General features: G+C 41.2%; 2 protein-coding genes across 6 annotated transcripts in view; both read left to right on the top strand.

Annotated features, from left to right (window-relative positions):
- LOC131462356 (protein Atg16l2-like) overlaps positions 1 to 10,245 on the top strand; it is a 12,109-nt gene extending 1,864 nt beyond the window's left edge. Inside the window, exons 2-18 of one of the 4 annotated variants that reach the window (XM_058633476.1) lie at positions 810 to 867; positions 1,263 to 1,338; positions 1,691 to 1,764; positions 1,933 to 2,184; positions 2,332 to 2,397; positions 2,562 to 2,648; positions 2,759 to 2,812; positions 2,897 to 3,002; positions 3,454 to 3,559; positions 3,641 to 3,711; positions 3,815 to 3,886; positions 4,211 to 4,331; positions 4,413 to 4,518; positions 5,692 to 5,841; positions 5,922 to 5,969; positions 6,543 to 6,644; positions 10,125 to 10,245. In XM_058633476.1, coding sequence (XP_058489459.1) covers positions 810 to 867; positions 1,263 to 1,338; positions 1,691 to 1,764; positions 1,933 to 2,184; positions 2,332 to 2,397; positions 2,562 to 2,648; positions 2,759 to 2,812; positions 2,897 to 3,002; positions 3,454 to 3,559; positions 3,641 to 3,711; positions 3,815 to 3,886; positions 4,211 to 4,331; positions 4,413 to 4,518; positions 5,692 to 5,841; positions 5,922 to 5,969; positions 6,543 to 6,644; positions 10,125 to 10,161 — 1,586 coding nt within the window. In that variant the 3' untranslated portion in view covers positions 10,162 to 10,245. Of the gene's footprint in view, positions 1 to 809; positions 868 to 1,262; positions 1,339 to 1,690; positions 1,765 to 1,932; positions 2,185 to 2,331; positions 2,398 to 2,561; positions 2,649 to 2,758; positions 2,813 to 2,896; positions 3,003 to 3,453; positions 3,560 to 3,640; positions 3,712 to 3,814; positions 3,887 to 4,210; positions 4,332 to 4,412; positions 4,519 to 4,662; positions 4,770 to 5,691; positions 5,842 to 5,921; positions 5,970 to 6,542; positions 6,645 to 7,942; positions 8,349 to 10,124 lie in introns of those variants that run through there. The other 3 variants (XM_058633474.1, XR_009240871.1, XM_058633475.1) reach the window with 3 other exon arrangements.
- Positions 10,161 to 27,556, top strand: arrb1 (arrestin, beta 1). Of its 2 annotated transcripts, none has more exons than XM_058633479.1 (16): positions 10,161 to 10,307; positions 15,450 to 15,480; positions 15,578 to 15,638; positions 15,741 to 15,785; positions 16,226 to 16,422; positions 18,755 to 18,814; positions 18,918 to 18,985; positions 19,272 to 19,407; positions 20,252 to 20,336; positions 20,424 to 20,496; positions 21,611 to 21,748; positions 21,839 to 21,922; positions 24,188 to 24,211; positions 24,326 to 24,396; positions 25,145 to 25,187; positions 26,025 to 27,556. In XM_058633479.1, the coding sequence occupies exons 1-16, from the start codon at positions 10,288 to 10,290 to the stop codon at positions 26,131 to 26,133; spliced, it is 1,245 nt and encodes a 414-aa protein (XP_058489462.1). In that variant the 5' UTR covers positions 10,161 to 10,287; the 3' UTR covers positions 26,134 to 27,556. The 2 variants fall into 2 exon arrangements, with proteins under 2 accessions (XP_058489462.1, XP_058489460.1); XM_058633477.1 differs by having other exon boundaries at positions 25,139 to 25,187.

Below are 27,556 nucleotides of genomic sequence, written 5' to 3'. Positions count from 1 at the left end.
TGAACTTGTGAGTCGACTATTTTAAAATTGAAGATGACTCAGTCTTATTTCAGCCTTGGCTCTGCCATGCAGCAACAAGAAGTTGTCAGAAAACCGAACCACATGTTGTTTCCACTTCCTCCGAGACGTGACTCGGGTGTGTTTGTATATGTGCTGCTTTGTCATCGGATGCACATGATGCTGAAGGACGAAATGTTTCACTGCATCATCGGACATTAGAAATCACGCATTGGTCAGATTAATGCTGTTTGTGAATGTCAGCTAAAACTAAGATAGATCTTAGAATGTTAAAAACAAAGAAATGATGAGGTTTGTTCAAGTGATTTTTGTTTACTAGGCAGGATTCTTAAACTTGTCAGAGTTTGAATGGCGATTAGTGTGAGCTTAGACCATTTGCAGTTTCTATGCATCTTGCATAAATTTGAGCCAATTTGAATGCATTTATCACCAGTGTGATTGACAGCTGGTAATTTCCAGTCGGTGCCTGGTTGCTGGTGATTCCTCTAAAATTCTGGTTGCAAAGTCTCAACACGGTGCTGACCAAATCATGATTCTGTAGCCTTCAAAATTCAGAGTTCAGATTCCTGTGGGTGATATCATGACTAGTTTCCACTTGGGTGTGAGACACAAACCTAATGAAACAAAAATCACAGTTAATGTTTTATTATTTTTTGTTATCTATTAGCACCGCAGCTAAAATGTAACAACTGAATCTTTTTTTACTGTTATTTTGGACGTCTGAGAATACATTTACTAATCACCTGTGACATTGTCATCACTGACCGTCTCTGTTCTTCATTTGTTTTCAGACACTCAGTTGTTGGACAAGGCCAGTCTGACCAAAGGTATCCTGAGCTCCTCCACCAGGTAACTCCCCTTACTCATCGCGTTTACTTATTTCTTCATATTGTAACTGCTTTCAGAGCTGCACTGAAGTCTGGATGTGCTCCTGACATTGTCCAGAGGGTGGGGCTGCATGTGAGAACACTCCAGACATTTTCTGGAACTTCTCCTCTCCGCTTCTCAGTTAAATCTGTGGATATAGTCTGAGTGAGCTCATGTGAGAACACAGCAGGAACAGCTGCAAATAATTCAGAGAGAGCGAGTGTCCTGCCTACTAAGGCTCAACCCAGGCTTTTGCCCCCTCACTTCTACTGGACATTCCCCCTGTTGTTGTGAACACATGGGACTCAGAAAATCTCCTGCTGCGTTCTCCATTATTGAGTGAATTAAAAACACTGTGTGTTGTTTTGTGTGTGCAGACAGCCCTGCTCTGACAGCAACTCCATCTCTGCTCTGCTGCAGCAGAAGAATCAGCTGAACAAAACTACAGGAGAGGTCAGACAACAACATAATACAACAATGACAACAAACAAGAACAACTCTATGATAATATGATAACACTGCGACACGACAAAGCAACACAAGACAAACATGGCAACATCACAAAACAACACACATATGTACATGTTCAGGAAATATTCCATGACCTACATCTCCACAAATGTTTTTATCAAAATGCTGCTCATAGACAGACAGATAGAAAATGCAACTGAAAACAAGAGTAACTGAGGTAATTGTTGATCCATTAATGATGTAGAAAAATACATTTATATTTCAAATTTAATAAGAGATTTCATTTCAGAGTTGACATCGGTAGCCTCTTCACTCCAGTCTTGTTTTGTCGCAGCTTGCCTATCAGGTGGTGGAGCTGCAGCAGCAGATTAAGATCAAGGAATGTGTTCTGGAGGAGCAACAATCCAGGTGAGCGACACACAAACAACTACAATGTAAACATTTGAAACTTTAGAATTATTTTTCAGTACATTAATCTAGAGCAGAAGCATTTTAAGTTTATCACTTAAAAACATGGATCAACATGGGTTTCTAGTATTGTGTGAACTGAACCTTAAACTGGACTTGTGTCTCCAGCCTGCAGGTAGCGCGGCAACGGGCTAGCAGTGCGTTTGATGCCCGTCACGGGCTGCGGGAGCTGGTCGAGCAGGTTCAGAAGGAGAATGGGGCATTGAAGATGGATTATGATGCCTTGCTGGAACGACAGAGAGAGGCAGAGTCAAGACTCAGGGAGGAGAAGTTCAAAGAGGTGCACCTGCTGGAGGACATGATTCACCAGAAACGACAGGCTGCCGCCCGTATGAACAGCCGCAACGAACGCAAGACCAAGTACCTGAATGCACCACAGCACACCCGTTCACCTCACCTGAACACACCCGTTCATCTCACCTGAACACCTGTTCTCCAGACACGCCTTTTCTGTGACCCCTCTGATTCATTAATCTCTGTCATTCTTGTTTATATAATTGCCCTCAGAGCTCGTGAAGCGAACCTGCAGAGGGAGCTACAGTCGGCCGCCATGTCAGAGATCACCATCGACAGGTGAGAGAGTCAACTGGACTGATCTTCTTCATCTTGTGCATCTTACTGTCCTTCACCTGTCTTCTGATTCACACCTAAACAATGTGGTAGTACTGTCCGTGTTATTGTGACATCATCAGCTTGTGTGTGGATGCCCCTCACTGTTGAATGTTGGCATGTTACAGTGTCAGCGCTCCGAACTCTAGGTCAACATCCCCAGAGAAGGAAAACCCGGACGTGATGACAGAACAAAGACACACAAGACTTTTCAGGTGAGATGTCGTCACAGTCATTGGTGTTTGACTGTCAGTCAGTTCACTTGTGGTGAGGTGCCGTCAATGACACACCTGAGAGCACATCACAGATGTTTACGTCTCCTCAGGTCGGCATCAGCTACCTCTGTGGGGATCCTCACCTCCCTAAGAGGACTGTTTGAGTGAGTCCTCTTGTCCGTGTCCCTTGTGTCTCTCAGCTGACTGACCTCACACCTGCAACTCACTGTGTGTTTGTGTGATGTCAGAAAGAAGAGGCGGGGTCACTCAGTCTGCAGTCCGGACGAGGATCGGATTTATCCTGTAGGAATCTGTATGTCAGCCCGAGTTCCTGCCACAGCTCTGCAAGTACTGGTAATACACACACACACACACACTGCCCAGCCAAATAAGCCAAGTACATAATATTTTGCTTAGTGCCTAACATACAGCCTGTGGATTGCCAGGAGATGACATTCACATTCATACTTAAGGCCAATTGAGAGTGTCCAGTTAACCTCTGCATGTTTTGGGACTGGGGGAGGAAACTGGAGTACCTGGAGAAAACCTACGCACACACAGGGAGAACATACAAACTCCACACAGAAAAGATCTCAGTCGAACTGGGATTCAAACTGGCAACCTTCTTGCTGTGAGGCAACAGTGTTGGCCACTACGTTGCCATGTGGCCCATGGCAAGACTCATTGGGCTCAAACTGCGAATCTTTGGGATGTACTTGTGGAGATCTTGGTGAAAAATGCTATGACATTGCTTAAGCTGAAGGTCAAAGGACAACCTGTAACATTACGACGCCCCTTCTCTCAGGAAGCCCATGAGGAAAGCATCAACACTGTGAGGTTCAGCTCCAGTTCAGACATGGTGGCTACCGGAGGAACTGACAAAGTCATTAAGCTGTGGGACATCCAAGCAGGTAAGGCGGTGTCTGCTTACATTGTCAATAACAACAATTAATTTTAGGGTTTGACGGTCAACTCAAATGTGCTGTCTCCAGGCTTGCTGACACACAGAGCTACACTGGACGGCAGCACTGAGGGCATCACCTGTGTTGAGTTTGATCCAGTGGTGGGTGATTCAACTAAGCTTTGACTCTCCTGTGCTGTGATATACCTGAGCACTGACTCACCTGTGCTCTGAGTTACCTGTTCTGTGACTCTCTTTTCATCAGGGTTCCAGGGTCCTCGCAGCATCCTATGATAGGTCTGCCTTGTTGTGGCGGCTAGATGACTCTGTTCCCAAGGTAACTACACCATGCTGCGTATCTCACTTGTCTGTGGCCCCATTCAGACCTGGTATTAACATCCATCATTGGTGCATGTGATTGTATGCAGAGAGCTGATAGTATGACTGTTCACACCTGGCATTAACATGTATCTTGGATGCATCTCCTGTGACCACATGAGATTGATGCCTTTGAGTCAGACTGGACAGATGTGTCTGATATCAATGTGTTTGTGTTTGTACGAGAGAAGAAAATGTTTCATCTCTCTTTGTCTCACATGTGTGTCTCACATGTGTGTCTCACATGTGTGTCTCACACGTGTGTGTCACCTGTCTGCGTCAGCTGACTCTGACAGGACATACCCGGAAGGTGACAGCAGCAAGGTTCCGCGGTTTACTTCATCAGGTGGTGACGGGAAGTGCAGACGGAACCATCAGAGTGTGGGACCTGCACAGAGCTGCCTGTGAGTCTCACTGATGACGAGGTAGTGACTGCTTAGTGGTTTGTCTGTGACTGTGTACTGAGTGGTCACCTCTGTGTGCAGGTGTGCAGGTAGTTGAAGTGTCGTCATACTGTAGTGACCTCGTCTGTTCTGAGAACTGTATCATCAGTGGACACTACGACTCTAAGATCAGAGTCTGGGACTCCAGGTAATACTTTGTCATTTCACCTCTTCATTTTTTTTTATTATTGGCACTTCATTTCACCACATCACCACTTTACTGTCTCATTGATGAGCTTGAGGATGGTGGCGGCACATAACAGTGCAGCAGCTTCTCTATTTCTGTATTCAGTTGTAGGCTGTCTGGACCTGAGACACAACTGTTGTTTTCTTCATGTGCCAACATGTTCAGAGTGATGATAAAGGCATCATCTCACCATCTCACGGCTTCACTATTTGGTACTTCACCATTTCACTTAATCATTTTACCACTACACGTTACTTCGTCAACACCTAATGTTACTACTACACTGTTACACCACTCAATGTGAGCATGTCACTATTTCACCACTTTCCCACACCATCTTTCCTTTTCACTGCATCATTTCATCACTTCATTTCACTGCTTCACCACTTCATTTCACCACTCCACTCCATCACCACTTCACCTATTTACAATTTCATTTAAGTTCAATGCCCTGTCTTTACCAGTTCACTCGTTGACTCCTTCACCACTTCATTTCACTACTTCACCACATTACCCTTACATTTTCATATTTTGACTGCGCCACTTCACAATTTCACTCTATTATTTAACAATTTTTCCCAATTCACCACTTCACTCCATCAGTAGAAGCGGCAGAATCACAGCAGAGTGATTTACAGTCAGTTTGCTCTGTGGCAGCGCCCTCCCTTGACTAATGACTGTAATTTAAAACCTCACACCTTATGTATCCTCTCGGGCATCTCTGTGGCGACTCCCTGTCTTCCTCTGTTGCCTAGCAACAGCTCAGCCTGCAGAACAGAGTCTGACCCCAGATGACTGGCATCTCTCTTTACCAATCACACACTGCCAACACCCTCTCTCCCTGTTCCTGATGGGGCTGTGATTGGCCGTAATCCCAAAATGATTTATTAGACTTCATTATAAACGATGATGTAATCCGTTTTACTGTCTGTTTACTAATGACATAATTATCTATTTGTTCTTTGCTCGGTCAGTTCCTGTTTAACCTAAGAACAATACAACTTAAGAAAGCACTCACTGTACAGGTGACTCACTTGTTTCATGTCATCTGTTCATCACATCTCCCACTCACCTGTTCACCATCTCATCTCTTCGGACTGAAACATGTCTGATGAGTACATCTCTGTGATTCAGGGCGGTCAGCTGCGTCCAGGAGCTTCCCTCTCAGGGCAAAGTCACCTCCCTGGACCTGAGCTGCGACCATCGTCAGCTGCTGAGCTGTTGCCGTGACAACTGCCTCCAGCTGGTTGACCTGCGGAGGTGGAGCGAGCGAGTGTGCTTCAGGTAGGGGTCTCACGTGTGTGACGACGTCTGTGTAAGAGGGAGTCGGACGAACAGCTGATAGTGTGTTTTCTGTCTGTCAGAGCTGAAGGGTTCACCTGCGGAAGCGATAGCACCAAGGCCGTCATCAGGTGAGGTCACTGTGACTCAGGTGATGTCATGCACCTCATCTGACCACAGCTTAATATGATTCATATGGTCTCTCCAGTAGGTTGATTTCATTTGTTGTGAGGAAACAATGTCTCCTGAAGTGATTGTTTAATTTCACATGGAGACAAAGAGAAGTTCACAGGGTCAAAGATTAGATGTCTGAGATGGAAAGAGAGAGAGAGGGAGATGAGGGAAATGAGAAGCTGTGTCTTACATTTTCTGCTGTTTCCATGGTGACAGCAGGACTAGGTTGCTCTGTGTATAACTGTTCAAACATAAACATGTCTCTACAAAGAGATATGATAAGTCATTAGGCTGGATGTGAGACATTACATGGGCAACAGCTGCTCCTGTCTCAGATGGTCTTATGTTTTATGAACCTAATAATGTTAGTGCGGTGTTGCCTTGATAAGTGATCGTTAACTGTAAGTGATCGGATTAATGAAAAAGTGTCTTTATGAATAAAACCTGATGATTCATCAGCCCAAACTGAAGCTAATGCGGAAGCCGCCCCCAACCCGATAAGTTAATGTTCTCTCTCTCTCTTTCTTTAGTCCTGATGGCTGTTTTGTGGTGGCCGGATCAGCAGACGGCGCAGTTTACATCTGGAACGCCTCTACTGGAGACCTGGAGACACGCCTTCCCGATAAACACAGGTATCATACTCAATATATAAATGCACGATATGCACGAAGCGTCACTTAGAACCTCCACTAAAATATAAGCCAGTTCTGTTAGTTCTGGTCAGTTCATGCTACTGTGAAACCTGCACTTTTTAAGGCTTACATTACCTCAATAGCTGTTGTTGTTGTTAGCCCTGGGGGATTCAACATGGTCTAAAATGGGAGAAGTTGTTCAAATGTAAGCATCAAGAGGGGCTCAAGGGGAGCACTGTGACTGTAGAACATCTGTGCATCTCTGGCTCACAGTTCACTAGAAATATTCGGGCTGGCTTTTCAAAAACCAGGATGAGACCATGGATATAATCAGTCCGTGTTTTTTGTTTTATAAAATTTGATTAGACACATTAAAGGCCCCAAGGTATTTCCCTGAGGAATCTCGTGTCATCAGTGTTATGAATATTTTATCATTTAATAAATCATTTATGTTCTTTGTTACACATAAATTTAAATATAATTTTACATCCCAAGTCGCACAGACTGCACTTTAAATGTTACCACTGTACACAACCACAGAGCTGGTTTTGACTTTTCAGTGGGGCCTGCAGCCTCACAGCAGCCTTCTTTCTCTTCTTCTTCTCTATTTAATTTCGTCATCCTTAGGAATGTTTAAATAAAAAGGCAGAGCTTTTCTGCATATTTCACATCAAGGTAAAACGCATTTTCAGGACAAAGAAAATCTCAAACCAGAGGCGGTCAGGTGCAGTTACTCGGGTTTTCATATCATTATAGCATTTGAGGAGGAGGAGTTATGCTAACTATAACTACTTGAGAGAAACAGTTTTCAGTCTTTACAAACAATTTCAAATATTTTCACCTGTTCTCAGCCACTATTTTCTAACATGTACAGTGTGTGAAGAGAAGAAACTATGCATTTGCTTTACATGTTCTTTAAAGTAATATCACATCCAACTACAGTTAAAAGCTTTTCCAGTTTAATGCACAACACAAAATACAGGACACTTTGTTTACTTTTAATTAGTTTTCTGTGTATGTTTGTCAACTATACATATATACATTTTTGAACTTTTTAGAGTGTACAGTTTTTTTCTGTGTTGCTTAGAAAAACAGGATCAGTGCACATACATTAAGTCACTCAATACATTTTATGACTCCATGTTAACTTGTGTCGACCTCTTTAAGAAATAGCAGAGGCTCCAGGGTGCTTCCTTGAGGAACTCCATGTGTTATTTCAGAAATAAAAAACAAACAAACAAACGTACAAATGTACTTTTCTTTTATTTATCTTCCTTCTCCACCTTCTCTGTCTTCAGTTCGTCCATCAGTGCCGTGTCCTGGTCTCTGTCAGGCAAATACGTTGTCAGCGTGGACAAGAGTAGGCGGGCTGTCCTGTGGAGTGACTTCTGAAACAGCCAGTCCAGAAAAGAAAACAGCACCTTACAAACAAACAGTTACAGGGATTATTTTTTATTTCCATTTCTACAAAAGGGACAAAACTTTGTTAGATTTTATTGTAACAGTGTATCATTAACTTTATTGTTTTATTAATTGAGAAACTGAAAGGTGACCTCTAACCCTTTTATAATTTGTGAAATAATACATGAATTATTTATATTTATGACCTGCTTTATCTGCTCATAATTCATGCGTCCACTTTCTGCCACTCGTCCAGCTCCAGCTCGAGTTTAATGATTAATAAATGATGCAATGACGAGTCGACAGATTTGTGATGCAAACGTCAATAATGCGTTCATGTGCCAGATCAATAATTCTCAGGTTTATGATTCACACTGGGTTTTATTTTGACTGAAACCCAGCAAGACAAAAAAACTTGACAAGGAGTCAGAGCAAGGAGACGGAGCAGCGCTCAGCGGTGAACTGGAGATTAAAAGTGTCTGCGGTAATCCTCTGTTTGAAGAGCAAAGTCAGAGGCTTCAAAGAGAAAAGTCGATGCTCTGATTGCATCTGAGCAGGGAGGGAGACCGGAAACACAGGATTATATCCTTTACAGGAGCAACGCATTCACTGAACATTTTTCATACTCAAAACATAAATGACTTTACTGCCATGTTCTCATCTGAAACACACAATTTTACAGTCGGAGTGAAATATTGTCGTTTTAAAATCCATCACTGTTGCTAAGGTTAAGAGTTTTCAGTGGCCCCATTTTATTTTGGAAATGAAACTGAGACTTTTATTTTGGAAATTGAATGCTATTGTTTTAGCGTGGATGAATAGAAACTCAGACTTCTGAAAGACAAATTCAAAGTGTGACTTAAATTTTGAAAACCGCAGGAGTGTGAATTAATGGAAAGAAACTTTATTTGCAGGTAATTATTGTGTTTTAGATGATATCTGATACGCAGGTAAAACCCTCATCTGCAAGGAGGTTGTTTGATTTCTGTTCAGTTTTTTTTTTTGTATTTGTGATGTTTCCTGTTTTTCTGTTGCCCTTCATCCTGTTGTCTCTGTCCTCATCTCCTCATTCGTTTCCTCTCTCCTGTCTTCGCTCGTCTCTGCTCATGGGCATTTCTCGTCACAAACTGTCGTCCAGTTTTAAAAATACCGGGTGACAAACATGAGCAGCTTCAGTGCTGGAGGCTGAGGTCATTAATGAGCAAACAGGAAGCAGCTGCTGCCTCCAACTAAACTCTGAAGCCACCAGTCAAGTATTTTGCCCAGTGTCATCTGTTTAGTTTTTTTCCAAATCAAAAGTAAAATATGACACAAAATTCTCTTTACAAAGGTGTTCTAAAGGCACCTTTACTGAGGGAGGCCATGCGCTGCTTAGTCAGGTGGTGAATTAGCCTCTTGGCCAGTATTTTGTATTTAGCCCATATTTTGGGGCTTCTAGTGTAGACAGTGGCTATCAGGGCTAGTACCCCCCCCCCCCCCCCCACACACACACACACTAGTAAATTATTGACTAATCTGCATAAATACATGTCTGTAGATAAATTAAAATGATGCATTTCACTAAATGTGTCCCTCTTCTTTTTGGTCTCTATTACTTGCTGGTAACTACTAAATCAGATGCCTCTTGTACACATGCAGAATTAGCTTATAGAGATAAAGAAGTATCCATATTTTAATATTAATAAAACATTTTATTTGTCCACACTACATGGCACAGTTGATTCTCCATACATTTACTTTTTTGATGTGTGAAGCTGAAAATACAGATGAATGTTTCTCTAAATTTAGGAGGGATGACAATGGACGGTTGATTATGATGATGATGATGATGATGAAGGTCAGAGTGCAGCTGCAGCCTCATTTTAATGTCACACACAAAAAGACAGAAAAAAACGTGTCCTCTGGCTCTTTCGTGTTTTAACACTTTTTACTGCTAATGAGTCCGAGAGCAGCAGAGAGAGAGAGAGAGAGAGGGAGACACAACCAGGCAGTGAGCGAGGAAAGGGAGGGGGGGGTGAGTTAAAGAGGAGGAGCAGCAGAGTGGTGGGCTCGCTCACTCACTCACTCAGTCATTTGCAGGATCACAGCTCAGATGGAGGAGAATCTGATGGGATGACGATGTTTTGCTGAGAGAGAGAGAGACAGAGACACCCTACACTCAGTTTCCACGGTGACGGCATCCCTCCCACCGTCCTCCATCATCTCTGCATTCAGCTGCTGTAGAACAGTCTCTGTCGTCAGAATGGGAGATAAAGGAACAAGGTAAGTGTGTGTGTGTGTTTTACATTTCTATGTGTGTGTGTGTGTGTGTTTGTGTTTGTGAAGTGCAGCTGGTTGTGTTTTACATTTCCCTCACATTGTTCTGCTGGTTCCTCCAAGGCCTTTTAAATACTGACAGTGTCTGTGTATGTGTGAGTGTTATGTAACGCTCTGTCAGAACCTCCAGCAAGTGTGATGTCTGTAGGCTTCTTCTTTTTCAAATATGAGCAGTATATTTGCTTTTATTTAGAGGTGTGTGTGTGTTTGTTGTCCGTTCTCAGTGTAAAAACTAATACTACTATTAATAATTCTACTGTTAATTATCTGCAGTGATATATTTAATATTTTATTGTTGTTGTTCCTTCACACCACTGCCTTGAATGATGTCACCAAAACCAGTTGATCAGTCCAAAATCAGCCAGTGTGGACTGGTCCTGTCCACTAGAGAACAGTAACCCTGGAAACTAATCCACTTTAGAACAGCAACCATGAGACAAGTCCATCAGAAACCAGTTCAGAACATATGGAGAGTCCTCTATCTCTCTGTGACTGTCCACTGATCTACAAAATCCAAACACTATCAGAATTCTATTTACCCACCAGTTAGAATACAACAACACACCGACCAGTCACAATAATACATCAACACACGACCAGTCACAATAATACAACAACACACCGACCAGTCACAATAATACATCAACACACTGACCAGTCACAATAATACATCAACACACTGACCAGTCACAATAATACATCAACACACCGACCAGTCACAATAATACAACAACACACCGACGAGTCACAATAATACAACAACACACCGACCTGTCACAATAATACAACAACACACCGACCAGTCACAATAATACAACAACACACCGACCAGTCACAATAATACATCAACGCACCGACCAGTCAAAATAATACAACACACCGACCAGTCACAATAATACAACAACACACCGACCAGTCACAATAATACAACAACACACCGACCAGTCACAATAATACAACAACACACCGACCAGTCACAATAATACATCAACACATCGACCAGTCACAATAATACAACACCACACCGACCAGTCACAATAATACATCAACGCACCGACCAGTCACAATAATACAACAACACACTGACTAGTCACAATAATACATCAACGCACCGACCAGTCACAATAATACAACAACACACTGACCAGTCACAATAATACAACAACACACTGACCAGTCACAATAATACATCAACACACCGACCAGTCACAATAATACATCAACACACCGACCAGTCACAATAATACATCAACACACCGACCAGTCACAATAATACAACAACACACACCGACCAGTCACAATAATACATCAACACACCGACCTGTCACAATAATACAACAACACACCGACCAGTCACAATAATACATCAACACACCGACCAGTCACAATAATACAACAACACACCGACCAGTCACAATAATACATCAACACACCGACCTGTCACAATAATACATCAACACACCGACCAGTCAGAATACATCTACATGAATGTGATTTGGGGATTAGGTCAATTCTAAATTGACCGTAGGTGAGAGTGTTCAGGGTGTACTCTACCTTATCGTCCTATGTCAGCTGGGGTTGACACCAGCGCCTCCCACAACCCTCATGTGGAGGATGAAGCACTAGAAGATGGATGGAAGGACGGACATCATTTATTGTTAATATTATCTACAGCAAACTCCCTTTAGAAGGCAGAGTGTGCAGAGCTTCATTCAGAACTTCCTAGATGAAGTTTCCTTCAGTGCCACAGTAATGCAGTCATGTTTATCTGTGTTATTATGGTTTTCTGAAGACAGGACGTGATCACAGTGAATTCAGTGCTTTACCGATGTCACACATAATATCACACTGTAACATAGAAAGAATCTTCATATAGAAGAGAAACATACGTGCATCAGCATGATAATGACGTATTTGAGGTTCCCATTAATGTCAGTGACCACAGACTTTTATTTCTTGTTTGACCTGGTGTCTGCTGTGGAGCTGCTGTTGTGTTCTGGGTTCAGAACACAACATCTCGTGTGTGTGTGTGTGTGTGTGTGTGTGTGTGTGTGTGTGTGTGTTTGCAGGCTGAATGATCCAAGTGTGTTGTGTCAGGAGCATATTAATGAGCTGAGTGTGATTGGTCGGACATACAGAGCAGCTCTGCTGCTGCTGCTGCTGCTGAAGTAATTTCACTGAGTGAAACCATCATGTGGTCGAAGCTGATAAGAACAGTGAAGTTGTCATGGCGACAAGGGGCAGATATTTTAAAAACTCACACATTTTATTTCTGCATGGTGCAGTCTTTGTGTTGCCACTGAGGAGACAGAAAATGTAACAGTAAGATATTTTAAAGTGATTTTACAGTTTTGTGGTTGTCAGTACTGACTTTGCTGTGAGCGCCCCCTGTGCCAAGAAACCCACGATACAGGCAGGCACATGTTCACACAGGGACACAAAATGTACATCATTTATGATGGAGGCAGCAGTGAATGAAGCGCTGTGATGTAAAATAACTGATTTTCTTCACAGAGTTTTTGTGGTGAGAGAGTAAGCAGTTTACTAAGTGACGCAAACTTCAGTGTCCTGTTGGGAAAAGCTGTTATAATTTGATGAGCCTTTGTTAAGTGGGTAAAATCCATTTTTCCACGTGTCCTCACTGGCAGCCATGTTCACTGCGAGCACTTAAACTATCAACAACAGAAATAATATGAAATAGAGCAGAAGATTTGAATGTATCGTATTCAAAACACCATGATTTGTATGATTTTTTTTGTGATTTATTAGAGCAATGTTATGGGCCACACGGTTGGTATGGTGGTTAGCACGCTTGCATTTCCAGCACGAAGACCCGGGTTTACGACCCGGTCGGAACAAGGGCCTTTCTGCATGGAGTTTGCATGTTCTCCCCGTGTGTGCTTGGGTTTTCTCCGGGTTCTCCAGTTTCTTCCCACAGTCCAAAAAAATTCAATATGGGGATTAGGCAACACTAGTTGTGAGAGTGGACGGTTGTTTGTCTCTATGTGGCCCTGTGATGGACTGGTGACCTGTACAGTGTGTGACCCCCGCCTATCACCCTATGTCAGCTGAGATTGGCACGGCACCCCCACAACCCTCATGTGGAGGATAACTTAACATAGTGTCTAGTTTGGTCAGTAGGGGGAAAAAACATCATAATTTCAAAATAAAAGTGTTAATTTTGATGTAGAATGATAAATAGTTCACAATATAAATGAAATATATATTTATGATGCAAAATGAATCTATGAATAAGAAAAAAACATACTGAACTAACTCATTATAACTTGTTATGAAGAGTTTGAGACCTCTGTGTTAAACGGCATGTTATAGCATACTGCTGTTAGCATTTAGCTCATAGTTCATGCTGATGTACAGGTAGCTGACGATTAGTGCTGACCTTTAGGACAAGAGAACAGAGAGTCAGAGAGGAAACCATAAATGTCCATTAATTACATCACTTCCTGTGAAGACTCAGAAGAAAAAGACTGAATATGAAACATTTCACAAGTTATATTTAAGTTAAAAAAATAAATCACCTGTGCCATCACAATGTCACGGAATTGGCATCAGTGTGAGTGTGTGTCGTACGCTCAGTGTCAGGGGAGTCTTCTTGTTATTGATCAGTAGGTATTTCCTCACTGTGAGAGCCTTTGAATGTTCAGCAGCAGCAACAACAGACCTGTCAGAGGAGATTTACTTTTATTATTCTTCCTTCAACCTTCATCAAACATAGGTGAAACGTTTATAACAGAGGTGAGAAAGAAAAATTATATGTCACTTTTGTGTTCCCTTTTGGAAATAAAGTGACAGGACATTAGCTCCCGTTTATTGTCTCTCTACCGTTTCTGTGTTGGTTGTTAAACTTTAATTGGACTAATTGCAGGGATGATGGCAAGTAGGTAATTGCATGCTGAGCGAGCTCCCAGGAGTCCCAGCAGTTTCCGGGAAAACGGCGGCGTCCTGATGCTGCTGATTGATGAAGCACCATTCAGAAGGAAGCTGAAAGCTAATGGAGCCACACAGCTAATTTATGACTGAGAGGAGGAGAGGGGGAAGTTTGAGAGGAAACCACTGATGATGATTGACAGCAGGACATCCCACAGTGTCAGTCCTGGGAGGGAGACGTCTTAGGTTTGAGAAAGTGTGAACATGTATGAAAAAAAATCACAGGCAAAGCTCGAAACTAACACTGCTGACTTTTTAGTAGAAGAAAGTTTAATATTGTCATTTTTGTTAATCTTGGACTTTTTAGTCAAATGTAGACACACACACACACACACACACACACACACATATATAATTTTAATGAAATATGACATTTTTAAGTAAACAATTTTAGTTGGTATTGGACATTGGTAGAGGTTTCAAAAAGAGGATGTCTTTGAAAAGAGGCAGAAGCGTTTCTTGGTTTTTGCAGAAAATATCGTCTGTAACAAACGCAGTGATGATGAATGTTGGTTTCATGAATTAGCTGGAGCTGCAGTCACTTTGCAGTTGCCTGTACCTGGTGGAGGTTTCATCTGAAATGCTGCTCACTCAGTTAAATGTGGAAGTGTTGTGTGTTACTGAGCTGCATTGTGGACCCATTACTTTCCTTTTGCTGCTCAAATTCCAGAGCGGAAGTGCAAAGTTTTGCCAATAAAAACGTGTTGTGCAAATATTCCAGCAAAAAGGTTGGAAATGAAATCACATTTATGTGCTCAAGCTCAAAGAGGACATCGTCCAAACAGTGCTCTCTGATAAGGTCCTTCTCCTTGTTGCTGGTGTTTGTGTGGACACAAAACAAACCCCAAACAATGGTGGACACCACTTAGACATCACTTTAGCAACATTAGCAACTACTGCTACTTCTGAAAGCCACATTGACACCAGGTGTCGGACACGTCGCCCACCATCAAGCATTAAACTGATACGTATGTGTGAGAGCAGAGTAATGTACGTTAAATCTGTGTTGATTAGCTCAATATTCTGAACCCTATCACTAAAATAGAGTTTGTCTCTCAGTGGCTTTTTTGCTGCTTTGATGGATACACATCTGGACCAGAGAAATACCAATGTCACACTCTGCCCTCTCTTTGTTTTCAGGGTGTTTAAGAAAGCAAGTCCTAATGGAAAGGTGAGTCCTGTTCATTTTATTCAATTCAATTACTCTACATTAACACCTGAAGACATGGTCCTGGTTGTGACTGGCTAGTTTATGTACTGTCCTTCAGCTCACAGTCTACCTGGGGAAGAGAGACTTTGTGGACCATGTTGACCTCGTAGAGCCTGTTGGTGAGATTCTAAAGACAGTTCTCCTCCAGCGTTTGTTGATTCAAGTCATCCTTTATTTGCTTGTGGACTTTAACTTTTTTTTTTTTTTTTTTTTAACTGCAGATGGGGTTGTCTTAATTGACCCAGAGTACCTGAAGGAGAGAAAAGGTGAGAAATGTCAACCTGTTCAAATGAAAACAAATGTTTTATTTAGCTCTAAATGCAGATGGAGACAAACTGATGACATCTGAACAACTTTGAGTTTAATTTTGCTTTGTGTTGTGGATGTTCCTCCTGTGTCCTCCATCTTTGCTAAGTTATGTAGTTACTCAGTGAAGCATCCAAATATCAAATTTTTTAGTAAAGACTTTTCACAGGAGGCAGATTTTATTCCCAATAAGATAATTTGCTCTCACATCATCTTCCACTTCATTACACACACTTCTCTTTTTTGTTATTTGTTTTATATTCTATACACTCTATACACACACACTACATTTCCTCAAAGTAGGAAGCTCTCACGGTTTGAGAACCATGGCTTTAACTAATTCAGGACTTAGCCTAAATTGGCACAAGTCTAACTGACCCTCCCTTTCTTTCTTCTCCAGTGTTTGTCACTCTGACTTGTGCATTCCGTTATGGACGCGAGGACTTGGACGTCCTTGGGTTGACGTTTCGGAAGGATCTGTTTGTGGCTAACATCCAGGCATTTCCTCTGCTTCCCGAGGAGAAGAAGAATCTGACTCGGCTTCAGGAACGCCTGATTAAAAAGCTGGGAGAACATGCATACCCGTTCACCTTCGAGGTACCAAGTTTGCCAAGTTCATCCACCTTGTCCCATCAACAACGTCCAGTAGTCAACAGAGAAATCTAACTTTTAATGACCCTGAAGTATTCTAATGTCATCTAATATAAGGAATCAGATTTTATATTTTAGCCATAAAAATGTATCAAAAAATTTACCAAAATACTGATATTTTATTATAGCTTATGCTAATAGCAATCCATTACTTTAGAAATCATGCTGCAGCAAAACCAATGTATTATATTACTTGTAACTTGATTTCCCACATCACATCAGTAATTTGTAAATACATGGAGCTGCATTTGAACTGTTTTGCTCCATTTGATTGTGATTGGTGGGAATTGTTAGGCCACACCCACCAACTGAATCTAGAAGATACCCAACATCTTAATAATAATAAGAGTGTAAATTGACATGCAAGGCTTTCGTTGAAGACCTTAAGAACGGCACCATTGCCAGTTTCAGGTTTTAAGAATTCACTGCACACTTTAAATCCAAGGAGATCCAGCAATATATCACATAACATGACAATATTTCATCCTTATAATACCCCTCGGTGCTTTGCATGAGTGTGGAAACAGCCAAATTGGACATTATTCCACACCTGCAGCATTATAACATCTTGTAATGATGCAGAAGTTGCTATCCAGATTAGCAGCTTCAGCAGTTAAGGGCAAACAGGAGACTTAACTTACAATAATAATGCCTATAAGTTTGTTAGCTTGTCATAGTGTGTCTCAAACATTTTTTATATTACATGTCATTTAGCAGACGCTTTTATCCAAAGCGACTTACAATAAGTGCATTTAAACATTTGGGTACAAATAAGAGCTAGAAGTAAGTAAGAGCTTCAAGTAAGCCAAACAATGAAGTGCTAGTCATAAGTGCGATGTATAAGCAAGTCGTTTTTTTTTGTCGTCTTACTCGAGGTAGAGTCGGAAGAAATGTGTTTTTAGTCGGCGGCGGAAGATGTGGAGGCTTTCCGCTGTCCAGATGTAGATGGGGAGCTTGTTCCACCATTTGGGAGCTAGGATAGTGAACAGTCTTGAGCTCTGCGAATGCCTCTGCGATCCTCTCAGTGAGGGGGCAGCAAGCCGGTTTGCCGATGCAGAGCGGAGTGGGCAGGCTGGGGTCAGAGAGGCTTTATGTTTTATTCCAACACACTTCCACACCAGTAACACGTACTTTTGTTGTAAGTTATTTTCCTTAAGTTTCCCCTTAATTGCTAACAGGGAAGCTGTGAATCTGCAGGCCAGCTTCAGCATCATGATTCATGACAGTACCTGATATGAAGTACAGGCAGAAACCTTTGCCTGTGGGCTCCCATCATTCTGTCTCCTACTCTCACTCTGAGTGTGTTTTATAGCAGTGATTCACCTCTGTCATCCTCAGTAGTGACTGTTTCACCATCCTGGGTCACAATAACTATCCACTATCTCCACTTTTTAATGAAAATAGCCACTGAAAAGACAAGTTGCCTGACACACTGCCTGGTTTATATGCTGTTGTTTATATATGTCTAAAGTATAGACGTAAACTAGTGCCACTTCCTGCAAAAATTGTGTTGTTTTGGTTGTGTGACGTCAGCGACTGGAGCTCTTTATCTAGTGGAAAGCTCTAAGGCAGGCTCCACCCCTACTCTTCCAAATATATTTATTTCTGCTTTAAAAAAAAACAAGATGTTGATGAACTAAACAGACTGAATTTTATTTTCATATTTTTGTCAACTTACAAAGTGTCACAGAAACATTAAACTGTGGAAATCTGGAAAAAATCAGATTTTAACATGAAAACAGTTCAACAAACAAACACTTGTTGGAACAAAAAACAGACTAAAATGTAAAGTTTGTGTCCCTGAATTATTAAACATAAGATATGTAACTTTCGCTCAGCAGTGGCTACAAGTGTTAACTACAGCGTGTTGACATTTGACCACATTTCCCATGATCCTTTTCAGGTGGCAAATACTAATGAGGGTTGACTAAAGCAATTAAAGTGGAGGGAAATTAGTAATAGTGTTGAATATTTTCACTACTTTATACATTTATAATGTCAAATTAAGTTATATATATTAATGTCCTTTATTAGTTATGAGAGTTAAGTAGTAAAAAAACACCTTTAGGATCACAAGATTTGTATTGCAACATTTTTATTGAAATAATATATTTTCCAACGCTAAAAGTTTTCTCAAATGTTAAGTTGGTTTTTTGAAAAATGTTTTTTTAAAGTTACATAGTCTCTCTTTAAATATAATAATACGGTCAAATCCGGCAAAGAAAATGCAAAGTGTGATGTGTTATGTGTTGTATTTTTCTTTTTCACGTGTCTTCAGATTCCTCTGAATCTGCCATGCTCTGTCACGCTGCAGCCTGGACCAGAGGACACTGGGAAGGTAAAGATTTACTTTGTTAATGTTCAGTCATGTCGGTTGCATTAATTATATCATCTGTATTTAAATAAATACACAAAATCTAAAATAATTTTCTCGTCCGCAGGCATGTGGCGTTGACTTTGAGGTGAAGGCTTTCTGTGCAGAAAATGTAGAAGAAAAGATCCACAAAAGGTAAAAGTGGTTGAGTGGCAGTCCACCCCTGAACAGAGCTTTGAGATTAATTATGAATGAAAGTGTTTGACTCGAGCATTAGAAGCTTCCTGCTGCAGGGTGATGACTTTACTGTCGACGAACACTAAACCACAATAATCCAGGTCAAGTCAGATGCGTAGCCTGAATTTAAATGTTGCTGTGGTCATAAGATCAATATGCACGTGCATACTGTCATCATCAGTCAGTGTCACTTCAATTAAATGGATGTATTAAGTTGAGACAGTGTGATGTGTTGATGTTGTAGGAACTCAGTGCGTCTGGTGATCAGGAAGGTGCAGTATGCTCCAGAGAAACCTGGTCCTCAACCAACTGCAGAAACCACCAGGCAGTTCCTGATGTCGGACAAACCTCTGCACCTGGAGGCCTCTCTTGACAAGGAGGTGACAACTGAGTGTACTGCAACAAACACACACACACCTCATTAAACACATACTCATACACCTTGACAAACACACACACATGGGCCACCCTGCCTTTCACACTTTGATAAACAAACCTCAAATTGAAAGTGTAAATGCCATTGATTTACAGTTCAACAAAAGTTTACAAACTACCAATTAAAACCATGAGCCTAAAGTGTCATGGTTCATTCATTGCTGCTTTGAAATTACAAAGCATTTGGCAGGTCTATTCATTAACAAATGCAGCATTAGCTTTACCAGATAATTGGCTAATGTAGTATCGCAAAACTAACTATGGAGCATTAGCTTAATCACATAGAATTAGCTAAGGTTATATTAGTTACATTGGACAAGTTTAATTTCATCATTAACTAATTAAGCATTCACTTTATTGCATAATTATTAAATGCAACAGTATCTAAGATACACCATAAACCAAGACCGTAGTAGCAAAATCTTGTCAGCTATCAGAGTGTTAGTTTGACACATGTAATGCAGCGTTCACTAACAACGCGTGTCCACCTGTAAGTTAATCCATGTGTGTTCATCAAAATAAAGTTCTGAGCAGAAGATTCGGCTCTTCTCGTTCGCTACATAGAATCGGCTCTTAGAGCCGGCTCGTTCGCAAACAACACATCAGTAATTAGTTGTGGTTTAAGCTCATTATCATTAGCCAACTCTATGTTATACTGCATAACATAGCATTAGCTTGATTACCTTGGTACCTGAAGCTTCAGGTGTTAAATCACCAGCTCAAGGTCACATTGCACAGCCGTGATGACCCCTGTGGGCCTCTGTATTTCATGTGCCTGTTCGCCCTCAGATCTATTACCATGGTGAGCCCATCAGTGTCAATGTTCACGTCACCAACAACACCAACAAGACCGTGAAGAAAATGAAGATCTCAGGTACAGTATCCTGCCTGTGCATGTGTGTGTGTCTGTGTGTGTGTGTGTGCAGTTGTGTCATTAAAACACTGCTTTGTGTGTCCACAGTGCGACAGTATGCAGACATCTGCCTCTTCAACACAGCTCAGTACAAATGTCCAGTTGCCACTGAGGAGTCAGAGTGAGTTTTATTAATTTCAGTCATTTTAGGCACTTTGTAAAATCACTTCTTTAAAGTCATGTCTAGCATTTTCTATAGGTCCTCAACTCCTGAAAAAATGACAGATGGTCTATAAAGTCTGCCCCACACTAAAGGATAATTGGCTAGACTTCAGTCCCGATCTGGCCTTTCTGACAACTGTGGGTGTTGATTTGAACAGATTATCTGACCAAATTATCCTGTAGGGATGTAGAGGGATTAACAGACGCAATTTTATTTTAACATCATCAGACGCATCAGAGTCTTCCCGATTTCTAATTTATAAGTTCAGTGTTTTCAATCAGAGTTGAAAAAAAGGCAGGCTAAAACTAATTCTAGTAACATAACCTTATAAGGCTATTAGAGAAAAGAGAGGGAGGGAGTTATGTATTGACCATTTACACTGTAGGTATTTTTTTAAGAGGACGACAAGCTGTAACTGTGGTAACAGCTGTGTGACATGGATAGGATAACACAAACTTAGCACAGCTTACATTAATTGCATCAGACTTTATAACAGAATATAAAAATGTGACTCAATGCACTTTAGTTTTAAGGCTATGAGACATCTAAAGGCCAATTTGCAGTTTTTGTGTCCATCATTCCACTGAGGCCCGCTATGGTCCATGTGTCGGACCCATATGTTCTGCCATCCACCAAAGTCCACGTGCAACATAAATATTTGTGACCAACTGTTCCAGGTAAATAGAGTAGAACATAGGATCAGTTACACATGTGTGGGCATGCATTTGAGACTAGAATGCAAAAGAAACACTTACTGTGGACACGTGATGTGGTTAAGTATGGAAAAGCCTTAACACCCTTCTTTGTTGGAGTAGCACTAATGCTTTTATCAGTAGTGGAGCTCAGTTAGTCCTGTAGGTGGCAGCAGAGAAAATATGATATGCCTATTAATGAATCAAATAGGTTAATCGACTGGGGAAATGAATGAACCATTTCCCTTTAGTCAAAAAAAGGAAAACATATGAGCAATACAACAGATTTTTATATATATCAATATATAAATTACCTCATTGTGAAACTGAGTCAGACAAGTCAACACATTTTATAATTATTATAAAAAATGCTTCTTCAGTGATGTTGTAGCTCCCAGCTCAACCTTCTGCAAAGTCTTCACCCTCACTCCGTTTCTGGCCAACAACCGAGAGAAAAGAGGCCTTGCTCTGGATGGAAAATTGAAACATGAGGACACCAACCTGGCTTCCAGCACACTGTAAGTCCAGCGTTAATCATGATGCTTTCCTGGCCTGTAAGTGAGTTATAAATCGCCATGTCTACATTTATTCTTCTGTGTCTTGAGCAGGTTAAGAGAAGGAGCCAATAAGGAAATCCTTGGTATTATTGTGTCATACAAAGTCAAAGTGAAGCTGGTCGTGTCTCGAGGCGGGTAAGTTCATTTAACTTTTACTCAACAAATTAAGGATTGACCGTAAGAAGCTTTTATGTCCAACTGAGATTAGTTTACATATTTGGCGTGTATTAATCAAGAAATAAATGACTTTAACAAGGATTTCGATTTTTCAGTGATATGGTGTTGTTCTGATTGGACGAAACATGAACAATAGAATCCATCCATTGTCAATTTCGTCTACTTCTCTAAGGTCAGGTCACGGTGGCTAAACAGGCTAAACAGGTTGCTCCAGATGTCCCTTTCCTCTCTGAAATTTCAGCTACTCCTAAGTGATCTCAACATGTTTCCAGGCCACATGGGATAATTTATCCTTCCAGGTGGTTCTGGGTCTGCCCAAAGTTTCTTCTGAAAGACCTCCAGTAGGAGGCACCTTGACGGCTGAACCACTTCAGCTGGCTCATTTCAGTGTGGTTCTAACCCTTCTGATGTTTGAGCTCCTCATCCTATCTGTATTGTTGCATTTGCACTGACTGTGATGCAAACACACGACAGAGTCACTGCACAAGACATTGGTAGGTAGGTGCTTTATTGTCATTACATATTCCTACACAATGAAATTCAGTTTGGCGACAATCACGCAGCATTTTAAAGTACTAGTTTAAAATAAATACTAGGATAAAATGTCCTTAGGTCAGTAAATGGTCCTCTATAAAGAGAGTCCGGTTGAGCAGCTCAGAAGTGCGTTCACAGCCCTGAGGAAAAAGCTGTTCCTCAGACAATTTGTTTGTGCCTTTATGGCCCTCCCTCTGCCTGAAGGAAGACTGTCAAGGAGGCAGTGACACGAATCCTGCAAAGACATAAAAAATGTGTATTGTATCCTACAGTTTGTCAAGCTGAACTATTTGAACTCAAGTGGAAGATGTGTGCGATCCAGTGTCATGAAAGCGAGCAAGAAAGTTGCAATACCTGGTACTTTGTGAAAATAGTTGTGTGTCACCTGATTCAAGCTGTTGGTTACACTTCACCATAAATATACTAAGCTTACAGTAGCTTCAGAAGAGTAGGCGCCAGTATTGTTTAGTCCTGTTACTTGCACTTGTAAACAAATGATCTGGCATCCACAATCACTGGAAAAATTGCTTCATGTTCAGTGTGACTGCACCACAGGCCTCAACCCTACAGAGGAAAGTCAAAGGCCCTTTCTCAATACTCACGTACGCAAGTATGTACTTGTGTACTTGGGAAGTACATACTTGAGAAGTACGACATGAGTACATATAAGTACGGGAGTACACAAGTATGTTATCTTCAATTGGAACAACAGCTACTTCCTTGTTCTACTGTTTGAACTTTGTTCCGGGACAAAGAAAAATATTTATTTCAGGTTTATATTTGTATTCTCTGCTGCTACGTTCCACTGAAATGCATTCTGAGATACTTGGCTTTCCCAAGTACGCTCAAGTCACCACCCGATGCATGCTTGGTAAAACGGGTGGAGTGAGAACAGTTCTGGGTATGAACACCGTACTCGCTGCCCGCATATTTGAGAATTGGAACAGAACTTGGACTGAGGCTGATGACGTTTCACAAGTATGGGAGTACGGACAAGTATGGATATTGAGAAAGGGCCATTGAGTTCATTAGCTCAAGTGAGAGTTTAAACACACAATAGATCGATGCATTTCACCTGTCAGTCTCCCATTCCATTCTCCCCTTACTCGTGATTAAGATCCCAAGTTGATTCAACTCCTCTACTTGGGGTAGCAACCACTATCTAGAGAGAGTAGCTCACCCTTTTCCAGTAGAGAACCATGACCTGATCCTCATCAAACCACATTTTCTTGGAGGTCAGGGTCTGATGAAGCCAACAGAACCACATCATGTGCAAAAAGCATAGATTCTGAGGTTCCCAAACTGGACATTCTCCTCACTGCAGCTGCAGCTTGAGTTCCAGGGTCATGAAAATCACAAATGGGTGACAAAGGGCAGCAGCAGCAGCCCTGGCAAAGTCCAACATCCACTGGAAGTGTGTTGGACCTTTCTTTGAACAACACAGTAAAAGTTTGTAGATATTATATTATGGATTTAAACGTGCTGAATGAATCTGCAGATTGTGTTCACCCCTCGTCATTGTGTGGTTGTGGATATTTTGGTTCTCTGCAGATGGCATTAGTGTGAGGAACTCTGAAATCTGAAATCTGCTTGCATCCCACAACATTTCCACCATAACAGATGATGATGTCGTCAGTTGAATAGAATAGAATCACTATTCTAATGCCGTGATGTGTTTTTTGGTTTCAGGCTCCTGGGAGATCTTGCGGCGAGGTAACCTTTCATGCACTCATTCAGTTAATGTTTTTAAATAGCCATGGTTATTATTATTATTATTACTGTTAATAATAAATATTTTAGTTTTTAATCCAGAAATGTGCTTTTCAGTGATGTCTCCGTGGAGCTGCCCTTCACGCTAATGCACCCAAAGCCATTAGAAGAGTTGATCTACAGAGACGGTGGGTGAAGCAGGTTTTGTTTCAAGTAATAGTTCAAGTTTTTTGAAGTACATTTGTATGAGGTATTGTGATTTCCTTGTAGAGCATAAGACGAGTATGCTTGTTGCTGGCGGGGACACCAGGAAATATTCTTTATTTTATCCACATAACAAAATGCTCATCTAATGAAACCAGTCAACTTGAGTCTACAACATTTAACACATAATATGTTAACACATAATATAGTGACCCACTGCTGCCTCCATCAGTAAGTTCAAATGTGTTATTTTGTGACTCAGATTTACGACAGTGAGGTAAACTTAACAAACAAGGCAGTTGTAGACGAGCAGTGTCTCCATGAGTGACATTGGTCTTGACGAGTTTACAGTTTAGTGACACAAAAGTCTGTTTTCTGTTGGAAAAGGCCGTCTAAATGTGAGATGGAACAGTTAACATAAGATATCATTGATGCTTTATTTTAGCTTTTGTTAAGTGGCTAAAATCAGTTTTTCCTGGTGTCCCTACCGGCCAACATCTATTCTCTCAGACCGAGACTTTGGCATGGGGGCGCTCACTGTGCACTCATCCCTGACTATGTATCAGTTCCTCATGCAAACACACTTCAAAAATCTGAACTATCTCTCTAATGGAAACAAAGTTAAACCAGATGATGCTTCTCACATACTGTATCTGAGATGTCTCTTCCTGAGAAGTCTCCACTGTCTGACAATGGCTTTTCTCTCTCTCTCTCTCCCTTTCTCAGCTCCAGATGAAGCTCCAATCGACACAAACCTAATTGAGTTTGACACAAAGTGAGGAGCCGTCTCTCCCTCTGTCTCTCCCTCTATCTCTCTGTCTCCCTCCCTCTCTCTCTGTTGGCTCTTCCTCCTCTATGACCCTTACAGCTGAGGGTTTTGTCTCCTTCTGCTGAAGCATTAATACTGATGGCCTCAGAGATGGATGGGTCTCCAGTCTTAATGTGTCCAAATGCTAATGCTGCAGCAGGAAATGGAAACTTAACAGCCTCGGAAAATCACTCTAACATCAGCTGAGGGTTTTGATTTCACACAGAAAATATTTGATCAATGGTCAGAAACTGTCAGACTGATGATTACTGACTAATAATAATCTTTCTTGGCAGTTGAATTATGTGTAAAAGCGGGACCCTCAGTTTTGAAAATAAAAATCTTATCTATTTGTCCACACTGAAATCCAACCCCACAGTTTCCAAAAAAGGCTCCATTCAAAATAAAAGTTTAAGTTCCATTTGTTCACACTAAAAGGCAACCAAGAAGTTTTCAAAATAAAAGTCACAGTTTCTTTTGGTCCAAAATAAGAAAAATGCAACCCGCCGCTTTCAAAATAAAAGTCACAGTTTCTGTTCATCCACACTTAAGCATAAACGTTGCAGTTTTCAAAATACAAGACATTTACAAAACCCTGTAATTGCGTAGATACCAGGTGCAACAACAGCAAAAAGTAAAATCTCCTCTTCACATTCAACACGTTGTTGAATTTTTAATACATCTTTTCTCTTAATCTCAGCTTTTGTTGCTAGATCATGAGTTTGTCAATGATCTAGATTTCATCCCTCAATATTGTTCTAAGTGATTAACTTCCACATCACTCTGCCTCCCTCCCGCCCTTAGCGACGATGACATCATCTTTGAAGATTTTGCCCGCCAGCGTCTGATTGGAGCAAATGACAAGGATGAGGACGAGGAGCCAGTGGACTCACCCAAACTGAACGACAGATAAAGGCAAGAAGCCTCACCTCTGCTGCTGCTGCTGCTGATGGAGCTAATGGTGGTCTTACCACAGTCTGGATGCCCTCTAAACACTTGGCAGTGCTGTGTATGTGTTCTCGTTCATGTTCGTCGTATCTCTCTGCGTCCTGCCGGGGTGCCAAACCTAGAATACCACAGCCTAGACATCAGTTTAGTTTTCAGACAGTGCCATGCAGCTGACGCAGTGAACTGGCGGTCAATGTGTTGTAACAACGGCTGGTAGCATGCCTCACCTTGTTCTACGTGTTTCCATTAGGGATGGAACAGGAGTACCGTTGTGTTCAGATTAGTTATGATGTGTTGTATCAGAGGGTCTTCATAAACAACAACACTGCCACCCCTGGTTGATGTGTTCACCACCACAACATGGACATCAGCTGACTGAGCTTCAGTGTCCAAGTGGACAAAGCTGCAAAGCGAGGAGAAAAGGTCTGCAGGACCTCCCAACTTGCTGAGTAGACCTTAAGCTATCAAGAGAGCCACAAATCAACTCAGAGGATCCAGTGGCCTCATTTGCATGAAACATGTTAACATATGATTTTTTAAATTTAAAGATTTTTCTGCAAGTACAAGTGTCTCTGAATGCAACAGTCCCTGCTGTAATTTACATTTATTTTTACAAACGCAAGTTTTATTTGAACATTTATTTGAAATGAGAATACTTTATTAGTGTTTGTGTGTGTGTGGTAGACTGAATGAATCATTATAACAAGATGAGAATAAGAAAAACGCCCAAAATGTCTTTATTATTTATATTGTTAGCTTTTATTTTGACAAGGCCTTCGGGAAACTTTAGTTAAGTGCAAAACTTAATGATGTGTTTCACTGTTAAAAAGAATCTGATACTGAAACTTGTCAAATGCTATAATAATAATTTCTACAGTGTAAAACAGACAATAACTAAAAGTTTGTACTATAGTAAAACTATGGTATTCAGGTGCAACCTATTTAAGCACATGGCCAAAATGAGATTGATGAGATTACTATGGATATTATTGATTTTTTATTTTTTTCATAGGCAACAGGTACAACACTGGTTTGCTGCTCACTTGTTTTTCAGAAGTACATTCTGACATCTATAGTTCTGTATTTCCTGGGGTTGTTTTGTAACCCAGACGCTGTTCCGTTTGCCTGTTTTGGTTCTCGTGGTACACTGTCCCTTTAAGAGTCACGGCGGGAAACAGCAAGTGATCCGGAAGAGAGTGCGTTTGTTTTGCTCACTGGACTGAATGACGTGGAGACAGCAAACCTTTACCTGTCAGTGTCCAGATTCAACCTTCAACCTTCTCTCTCTAGTCACAACTTCGTGCGATGTTTTCCTGCTAGGTGAGCACATAATCTTGTACCCATGTGATTGTATTTATTTGAAAATAAATACATTTTTTTCCTCTGTG

Source organism: Solea solea, chromosome 7 (assembly GCF_958295425.1).
Source record: "Solea solea chromosome 7, fSolSol10.1, whole genome shotgun sequence".
NCBI classification, from domain to species: domain Eukaryota; kingdom Metazoa; phylum Chordata; class Actinopteri; order Pleuronectiformes; family Soleidae; genus Solea; species Solea solea.
Note: the sequence above shows the minus strand (reverse complement) of the source record. Positions and strands in the feature narration are given on the sequence as shown.

Excerpts from the sequence above, each read along its gene's own strand:
- arrb1 (XM_058633477.1), top strand. The coding sequence starts at position 10,288 with ATGGGAGATAAAGGAACAAG. Across the intron at positions 20,497-21,610 it reads GTTGCCACTGAGGAGTCAGA|TGATGTTGTAGCTCCCAGCT; the intron begins GTGAGTTTTATT and ends ATGCTTCTTCAG. Across the intron at positions 21,923-24,187 it reads CTGGTCGTGTCTCGAGGCGG|GCTCCTGGGAGATCTTGCGG; the intron begins GTAAGTTCATTT and ends TTTTGGTTTCAG.